At 37.3% G+C, this 10,199-nt stretch overlaps 1 protein-coding gene across 1 annotated transcript; it reads right to left on the reverse strand.

Annotated features, from left to right (window-relative positions):
• Positions 1-8,409: 8,409 nt before the first annotated feature.
• On the reverse strand, positions 8,410-9,127 carry LOC118838669 (cytochrome c oxidase subunit 5A, mitochondrial-like). Its single transcript, XM_036746020.1, has one exon. It carries the CDS (start codon positions 9,045-9,047, stop codon positions 8,583-8,585), a length of 465 nt encoding a protein of 154 aa, XP_036601915.1. The 5' UTR covers positions 9,048-9,127; the 3' UTR covers positions 8,410-8,582.
• Positions 9,128-10,199: the final 1,072 nt, after the last annotated feature.

The following is a 10,199-nucleotide window of genomic DNA, read 5'->3' on the forward strand; positions in this document are numbered from 1 at the left end:
AAGACAGATATTAGCACTTTTCACAATGTACAACTTTTTTATTTAATATTTTTAGTTTTCAGCATTGATTTTCACAAGAATTTGAATTATAAATTTTCTCCCCATTTCTACCCTCACCCCCACTCCAAGAGGGCATATATTCTGATTGCCCCATTCTCCAGTCAGCCCTCCTGTCACCCCACTCCCTGTCCCATCCCCTTTTCCCTTACTTTCTTGTAGGGCAAGATAGATTTCTATGCCCCAACGCCTGTATATCTTATGTCCTAGTTGCATGCAAAAACTTCTTTTTGAATATCTGCTTTTAAAGCTTTGAGTTCCAAGTTCTCTCCCCTCTTCCCTTCCCACCCATACTCCCTAAGAAGACAAGCAATTCAACATGGGCCACGTGCATATCATTATGTAAAACCCTTCCATAATACTCATGTTGTGAAAGACTAACTATATTTTGCTCCTTCCTATCCTATTCCCCTTTATTCAATTTTCTCCCTTGACCCACTCCCTTTTAGAAAGTGTTTGTTTTTGATTAACTCACAAGAGTGTGCCCTCTACTGGATGGGTGAAGAAACTGCATCACTACAGGCAGGGTGCTGTGGCTCTACCTGAAATCAGAAGTTATCAGAAGTTCACCAAACTTCTGATTCTTTTTTTTTAATTATTAGTTTACAACACACAGTTCTACATAATTTTGAGTTCCAGATTTTCTCCCCTCCCTCCGCCCTCCCTCCCCAAGTTGGCATGGAATCTCATATAACTACCATGTATAACTTCGCATTGAATTTATACACTAGTCAAGTTGTGGAGAAGAATTATGACCAATGGAATGAATCATGAGAAAGAAGAAACAGAACCAAAAAAAAAAAAAAACAAAAATAAAATCCAAAAACAAAAACAAAAGAGAAGAAAAAAAGGGGGAAAAAAGGTGAGCATGAAGTGTGCCTCAATCTGCATTCAAACTTCATAGTTCTTTCTCTGGATGTAGATAGCATTCTCCATCGTGAGTTCTTTGGAGTTGTCTTTGTACCGTGTGTTGCTGAGAAGAGCAAAGTCTGTCAGGGTTGGTCCTCATGGAATCCATATATCTGTGGTTGTGTACAATGTTCTCCTGGCTCTGCACCACTCACTCAGTGTTATGTCGTGTAGGTTTTTCCAGGTTGTTATGAAGTCCGTATCATCCCCATTTCTCTAACCCAAAATAAAGTCAAAATGGGTTCATGATTTAGGAGTGAAGGCTGATACTATAAGTAATTCGGGAGAGCAAGGAATAGTTTACTTATCAGATTTATGGAAAAGAAAAGAATTCATGACCCAACAAGAGACAGAGAGCATTACAAAATGCAAAATGGATAATTTTGATTATGTTAAATTGAAATGTTTTTGTACAAAAAAAGCCAATGCAACAAAAATTAGGAGGGAAGCAGAAAATTGGGAGAAAATCTTTACAACTAGTATCTCTGATAAAGGCCTCATTTCTAAAATATACAGGGAACTGAGCCAAATATATAGGAATACAAGGCATTCCCCAATTGAGAAATGGTCAAAGGATATAAACAGGCAGTTTTCAGAGGAAGAAATTAAATCTATCTATAGGCATATGAAAAAATGCTCTAAATAACTACTGATCAGAGAAATGCAAATCAAAACAACTCTTAGATACCACATCTCTCCTGTCAGATTGGCTAAAATAACAAAACAGGAAAATGACAAATGCTGTAGAGGATGTGGGAAAATTGGAACATTGTTACATTGCTGGTGGAGTTCTGAGATGATCCAGCCATTTTGGAGAGTAATTTGGAACTACGCCCAAATGGCCATAAAAATGTTCATACCCTTTGACCCAGCAATACCACTTCTAGGGTTGTACCCCAAAGAAATCACACAAGCGGAAAAAGGACTCATATGTACAAAAATATTTATAGCAGCTCTTTTTGTGGTAGCCAAGAATTGGAAATCAAAGGGATGCCCATCAATTGGGGAATGGCTGAACAAGCTGTGGTATATGAAGGTAATGGAATATTATTGTGCCACAAACTTCTCATTCTTAAACTTCCCTTCCAGAGTCTGGTGCATGAAATTGCTCAGTACTTCAAAACAGATCTGTGCTTCCAGAGTGCAGCATTTGGTGATTTGAAGGAGGCAAGTGAAGCCTATCTGGTTGGCCTGTTTGAGGACAACCACTATGTGCTATCCATGTCAAACATGTCACAATCACGTCAAAAGATATCCAGCTAGCACACCGCATATAGGAGGATAAGTTTAAACTCCACTATGATGGGAAACATTTTTCATTCTCCAAACAGAAAAAAAAATTCTTTTCCTGCTATTGGTAATTCTGAACATTAGATATTTTCCCTCATGGGGTCAAAAGGTACCCAAGTGTTTGATTGTGAATGGAAAAATAGGGGACAGAATGAGATATTGGCAAGTTCTTTTCCCCCATTTTCATTTATGTGAGAATCTTGAATATAAATGTGAGGACACAAAGCATTAATGTGGTCAAAGAATTTCTGTGAATAAGTTTCGACAATTCAACTTTATAAAAATTATAAATAAATCTTTTAAATTTTTCTGGACAATACCAGCATTTGGATTTTTTTTAAAAAAAGTAAATTTATTATTGATGGCAAATAAATGGGGTTTGTAGCATTTTTGTCAAACAGTAGGAAGATTCCATCCATTCACGACACTTTTCTTTTTTCTTTTTTTTTTTAATTTCTTTATTTATTTTTAGTTTACCACACACGGTTCTACATAGTTTTGAGTTCCAGTTTTTCTCCCCTCTCTCCCCAAGATGGCATGGAATCTCATATAACTGTCATGTATAACTTCGCATTGAATTAATTTATGCACTAGTCAAGTTGTGGAGAAGAATTTTGACCAATGGAATGAATCATGAGAAAGAAGAAACAGAACCAAAAAAAAAAACCCAAAAACAAAAAACAAAAAAGAAGCAAAAAAGGCGAGCATGTAGTATGCCTCGATCTATATTCAAACTTGGCAGTTCTTTCTCTGGATGAAGATAGCATTCTCCATCGTGAGTCCCCTGGAGTTATCCTTGCCCCTTAGGTTGCTGAGAAAAGCGCAGTATATCAGGGTTGGTCCTCACGGAATCCATATATCTGTGGCTGTGCACAACGTTCTCCTGGCTCTGCTCCGCTCACTCAGCATTATGTCGTGTAGGTTTTTCCAGGTTGTTATGAAGTCTGCATCATCCCCATTTCTTATGGCACAGTAGTATTCCATCACCTTCATATACCACAGCTTGTTCAGCCATTCCCCAATTGATGGGCATCCCTTTGATTTCCAATTCTTAGCTACCACAAAAAGAGCTGCTATAAATATTTTTGTACATATGGGTCCTTTTCCCACTTGTGTGATTTCTTTGGGATACAACCCTAGAAGTGGTATTGCTGGGTCAAAGGGTATGAACATTTCTATAGCCCTTTGGGCATAGTTCCACACCGCCCTCCAAAATGGCTGGATCAGCTCACAACTCCACCAGCAACGCAACAATGTTCCAATTTCCCCACATCCTTTCCAGCATTTATCATTTTCCTGTTTTGTTATATTAGCCAATCTGACAGGAGAGATGTGGCATCTAAGAGTTGTTTTGATTTGCATTTCTCTAATCAGTAGTGATCCAGAGCATTTTTTCATATGCCTATAGATAGCTTTAATTTCTTCCTCTGAAAACTGCCTGTTCATATCCTTTGACCATTTCTCAATTGGGGAATGGCTTGTGTTCTTATATATTTGGCTCAGCTCCCTGTATGTTTTAGAGATGAGGCCTTTATCAGAGATACTAGTTGCAAAGATTTTCTCCCAATTTTCTGCTTCACTCCTAATTCTTGTTGCATTGGCTTTTTTTGTACAAAAACATTTCAATTTGACATAATCAAAATTATCCATTTTACATTTTGTAACGCTATCTCTTGTTGGGTCAAGAATTCTTTACTTTTCAACAAATCTGATAGGTAAACTATTCCTTGCTTTCCCAATTTACTTAGAGTATCAACTTTTACTCCTAAATCATGAATCCATTTTGACTTTATTTTGGTATATGGTGTAAGATATTGGTCTATGCCCAGTTTTTGCCCTACCATTTTCCAATTTTCCCAACAGTTTTTGTGAAATAGTGAATTATTAGCCCAGAAACTGTCCTCTTCGGGTTTATCAAAGAGTAGATTGCTAAACTTGTTGATTTCACCTACTTGTGTACCTATCCTATTCCACTGACCCACACCCCTGTTTCTTAACCAGTACCAGGCAGTTTTGATGACTGCTGCTGTGTAGTACGGTTTAATATCTGGTGTGGCTAAGCCACCATCTCTAGCATGTCTTTTCATTAATATCCTAGATACTCTAGACCTCTTGTTTTTCCAAATGAATTTTGTTATTATTTTGTCCAGCTCAGTAAAAAAATTTTTTGGTAGTTCGATTGGTATGGCATTGAATAGATAGATTGATTTAGGTAGAATTGTCATTTTTATTATATTAGCTCAGCCTAACCATAAGCAACTGATATTTCTCCATTTATGTAGATCTGATTTTATTAGCGTGAAAAGTGTTTCATAGTTATGTTCATATAGGCCCTGGGTTTGTCTTGGCAAATAGACTCCCAAATATTTTATAGTGCCTTCAGTAACTTTGAATGGAATTTCTCTTTCTTTCTCTTGCTGTTGGGCTTTGTCAGTAATGTATAGGAATGCTGAGGATTTACGTGGGTTTATTTTATATCCTGCAACTTTGCTAAAGTTGTTTATTATTTCAAGTAGTTTTTTACTTGATTCTCTAGGATTCTCTAGATTAATCATCCTATCACCTGCAAAAAGTGATAATTTAGTTTCTTCCTTTCCTATTCTAATTCCTTCAATTTCTTTTTCTTCTCTTATTGCTACAGCTAATGTTTCTAGAACCAAATTGAATAATAGGGGTGATAATGGACATCCTTGTTTCACCCCTGATCTTATTGGGAATGCATCTAGTTTATCCCCATTACAAATAATGCTTGTCGATGGTTTTAGGTAGATGCTATTTATAATTTTGAGGAAGGTTCCACTTATTCCTATGCTTTCTAGTGTTTTTAATAGGAACGGGTGTTGTACTTTGTCAAAGGCTTTTTCTGCGTCTATTGAGATGATCATATGGTTTCTGCTAGTTTTGTTGTTGATATGGTCAATTATGCTAATAGTTTTCCTAATATTGAACCAGCCTTGCATTCCTAGAATAAATCCTACCTGGTCATAGTGCATTATTCTCGTAATGAGTTGCTGCAATCTTTTTGCTAATATTTTATTTAAAATTTTTGCATCAATATTCATTAGAGAAATTGGTCTATAATTTTCTTTCTCTGTTTTAACTCTACCTGGTTTGGGTATTAGTACCATATTTGTATCATAAAAAGAATTTGGTAGGACTCCTTCTTCACCTATTTTCCCAAATAGTCTACAAAGTATTGGAATTAGTTGTTCTTTAAATATTTGATAGAATTCACATGTAAAACCATCTGGCCCTGGAGATTTTTTCCTAGGGAGTTCGTTGATGGCATGCTCAATTTCTTTTTCTGATATGGGGTTATTAAGAAATTTCACTTCTTTCTCTGTTAGCCTGGGCAGTTTATGTTTTTGTAGATATTCATCCATATCTCTAAGGTTGTCAAATTTATGGGCATACAGTTGGGCAAAATAATTCCTAATTGTTGTTTTGATTTCCTCTTCATTAGAGGTGACCTCACCCTTTTCATTTTTTATACTGGTAATTTGATTTTCTTCTTTCTTTTTTTTAATCAAATTGGCCAAAGGTTTATCAATTTTATTGGTTTTTTCATAAGACCAGCTCTTTGTTTTATTTATTAATTCAATAGTTTTCTTGGTTTCAATTTTATTAATCTCTCCTTTGATTTTCAGTATTTCTAATTTGGTATTTAATTGGGGGTTTTCAATTTGCTCTTTTTCTAGCTTTTTCAGCTGTATGCCCAGATCATTGCTCTCCTCTTTCCCTATTTTATTCATGTAGGCATTTAGAGATATAAAACTTCCCCTAAGAACTGCTTTTGCTGCATCCCATAAGTTTTGATATGTTGTTTCATTATTGTCATTCTCTTGAATGAAATTATTAATTGTTTCTCTGATTTGTTCTTTGGCCCACTCATTCTTTAGAATTAAATTGTTTAGTTTCCAATTAGTTTTTATGCAATAAGAATCATTTTTAATAAAGTACCATGGAAAAATAAGCTAAAAACTAATTCACGACACTTTTGTAGTTGAGTTGGCCTACATGCAAGTACATGTTTTTAATGTTGTGTCTTCTGTGCTATTCCTGTAAGTTTGCTATTAAAATACATAAACTAAAAATAAATAAATCTGTGGTTTCTATTATACTACCAATTGCACACTTGTAGAAGGAATAGAATATTATTACACTTTTAGAATTTGGAGGACCCTTAAAGCTAAACATTGTCCAGCCCTCTCATTTAATGGATGAGAAAATGAAAAACCCAGAGCTGTAAAATGATTTACTGAGGGCTATAAAACTAATTACTTGCAAATCTGAAATTAAAATCCTTGTCTTTGAACTCCTGGTTTGAAATTCTTACCTCTATATCACAAATCCTTTCTGATACAATATATGCATATATTTTATAATGCAGCTGCATACAAGTTAAAAATCTCAGACAATAGCTGAAAATCCCAGCTCCTAGTTTTAGCTCTCCCAAAGACCTGATGTTTGGGGTAGCTAGGTGGAGTAGTGAGTAGGGCACTGGCCCTACTGGCCCTGGAGTCAGAAGGACCTGAGTTCAAATCCGGCCTCAGACACTTGACACACTTACTAGCTGTGTGACCTTGGGCAAGTCACTTAACCCCAATTGCCCTGCCTCCCCACTTCCAAAAAAAAAAAACAACAAAGACCTAATGTTTGATATATAGCAATGCATTCATGTTTATTTCCTCAGTTGCTTTTTTATTAAATAAAATGATAAGATAATAATACTAGCTGTTCCTAATTAACCCTAAGTACACGGTATCCCAGAATCTTAGTGCATTTTAAGGTATTAGACCTTAAAACTGGGCTGAGCTTAGAATACCCTGAATAGAGATATGAATTAAATTTTCCAGACTGTTAATGAACCAATTAGCACATTATGAGTGCACTCATAGAGTACACAAAGACAATAATTATTGTATTGTACTGTATCATATTCTAATATTGCCAAACTAGGTAAAATTGTTATATCACTGAGGTTTCTCTGCGTTTCCTTCCCTCTACACATCCTACACATCACCATGTACTCATTACACTTACATTTAATATATGGACTACAGAGCCTTGTACACTCTACTTGGTCCCCATCATTCATTTTGCAACTGCCATATTTCCTTATCTATTTAACCACCTTAAAATTCAATTTTATTTATCCATTTAGGACTCAAAGCAACAATATATTACCTGTTAGTATGTTATCTGTTAGCATATTATCTACTATATACCATGTCATTTGATGCAATAATCTAAGCTAAAAATGTCATAAAGAGTGAAATACTTTGGTTTGAAGACATACAACTGAACTTGGAAAGTTGCAATTGGAGTGTTGGGGCTAGCTCTGCCACTTTTTTACCTATATGATGCATTGCTAACCCCTTAACTTCTATGGATCTCAGCCCATCTACTGAGAACAAGACTAAAAAATGAACTCTTGATTTGTTAGAATTAGGACACTTTCTATGGATTGGTCTTTTACTCTAGATGCTTCCATTAGAATATGTGTATTTTTTTTTAAAACACAGTGAAGTGTTGATTGGTTTCCATGATTGGGGAATTGATTGAAGATGGTAGATCGCTGGTGACAGGGATGGATTATGTACTCTTATTGGAAAATGTTTTCACCTCAGTACCATATAAAATGTCCAAGAGAAATGTTTGATTCTTTTGTGGCCCTTGTCTTATTCACTCTTCCTGTACTTTCCTTCCTTTGGATAACCAGCAAGGTTTCAGGGAATAGATTTCTCTTTCTCCTCTCCCCTGAAAAAGGCAATAGCAGCTACAAACACAAAGCAGTGGGAAAATATGCGTTCCTAGGTCAGCATAAGATTGGACCCTGGATAGACTCTGGGCTGCTACTGACCTTCAGTTTTCTTCCTAGGGCAGAGGTCCCAAACTAGCAATCCTGAGAAACAGGTGATCCAAAGTGCAGAGGTTTCATCTTTTATTGATGAAGTTTTGAGTAGGAAGATGGCTGTCATGGGGGATGTGATTGTTTAAGCTAAAAGGCCTGACATTTAAAAATACTCTGAAGGACCAAGCAAATTTTTACATCAATTGTTGCTTTGGTCCATCTATTAACAATATCTCTTTTTTTAAAAATTCATCCTATCTATGCAAGAAACAGCAGTCAATAACTATAGCAATCTACTATTTTTAAGTTCAAACTGTTTCCCTTTTATTAAGGTCCAAGTAAATATTATACAGACTGGGACTCAATAAAGAAAAACATGTTCAAATAATATTTCATCATCAGCATCTCCAGGTAAATGTGTATAATCAAGTAGCATTACCAAGAAGTCCTTAGGAAGCCCATCCACAAGAGTTTATGCTTTGTCTAGGCCCAGCTCCTCTGGAGTAGAGATTCCCAATTCATCTAAAGTTGGTCTAAGTTCCTGAATAATATACGGGTAGATTTCCTTATGAGGTCCTGCTTTGTCCTTTACAACCTCTAGAATGCGAACTGCACTAGCAAAATCATTTAACCGTCTGCATGCCCTCAAAGCAGCATCAATGATTTTGGGTTCTGGAACTAGGTCGTAGCCAACCAATGTATTCATTCCTTTTCGTAATTCCCAGGCATCAAGATCTGGTTTGCTGAAGTATGTCACCCAGCGAGCATCAAACTCCTCACCTGTCTCATGGGACCCATGGGAGTAGCAGCGAACTGACTGGATAGCGGAGGCGGCGGGAGAGGCGGAGGACAACCAGGAGGAGGGGGCTGCAGCCCCCGGCTTCGGCAGCAGAACCCACACCGAGGTGGAGCAGCGGCGGAGAGCGGCGGCCAGCATGGTAACAGCGGGCGAGGGCGACTGACTGACCGAGCCACTGACTGCCGACTGCTCAGGACACAGGCTGAAAAGCGCGAGCGGGGACGCGGAGCATGCGCACGGGGAGGCTGGCACCGAGCGCGCCCAGGGGGAACCGACGGGGCGGGCGGGCGTGGGCGCAAGTCAGCCCCTGCGGCGCGCGTGCGCGCGCTCTGGGGGCAGGTGGCCGCGGACGCCACGAGGCCGCCAGGGAGGGTAGAGGGAAGGGGAGCAATCTACTATTTGATAAATCCAAAGACTCCAGGTTTTGGTATAAGAACTCACTGTTTAACACAAACTTCTGAGAACATTGGAAAATAGTATGGTGGAAACCAGACATAGACCAACATCTGATACTCCATACCAAGAAAAAGTCGAGATAGGTACATAATTTAGATTAAAAAAAACTGATATTATAAGCAAATTAGGAGAGCAAGGAATAGTTTACCTGTCAGATCTATGGAGAAGGGAAGAATTTATGACCAAACAAGAAAGTGAACATTATAAAATGCAAAATGTATTTGACTGCATTAAATTAAAAAGGCTTTTCACAAATAAACCCAATGCAAACAAGATTAGAAGGGAAGCAGAAAGCTGGAAAACAAGATTTTTTTACAACCGATGTCTCTGATAAAGGCTTCATTTCTAAAATATAAAAAGAAGTGAGTCAAATTTATAAGAATACAAGTTATTCCTGAATTGATAAATGATCAAAGGATATGAACAGGCAGTTTACAGAGGAAGAAATTAAAGCTATGTATAGTAACATGAAAAAATGTTCTAAATCACTATTAGAGAAATTCAAATCAAAAGGACTCTTTGGTACCACAGCACACCTGTCAGATTGGCTAACGTGACAAAACAGGAAAATGATAAATGTTGAAGAAGATGTGGGAAAACTGGACTACTAATGCATTGCTGGTGGAGTTTGAACTGATCTAACCATTCTGGAGAGCAATTTGGAACCATTCCCAAAGGGCAATCAAATTGTGCATCCCCTTTGACCCAGCAATTCCAATTCTAGGGCTGTATTCCAAAGAGATCAGAAAAATGGGAAAAGGAACCACATGCACAAAAATGTTTATAGCAGCTCTTTTTGTGCTGGCAAAGCATTGGAAATTGAGAGGATGTCCA

This window comes from Trichosurus vulpecula, chromosome 2 (assembly GCF_011100635.1).
Source record: "Trichosurus vulpecula isolate mTriVul1 chromosome 2, mTriVul1.pri, whole genome shotgun sequence".
In the NCBI taxonomy this organism is placed as follows: domain Eukaryota; kingdom Metazoa; phylum Chordata; class Mammalia; order Diprotodontia; family Phalangeridae; genus Trichosurus; species Trichosurus vulpecula.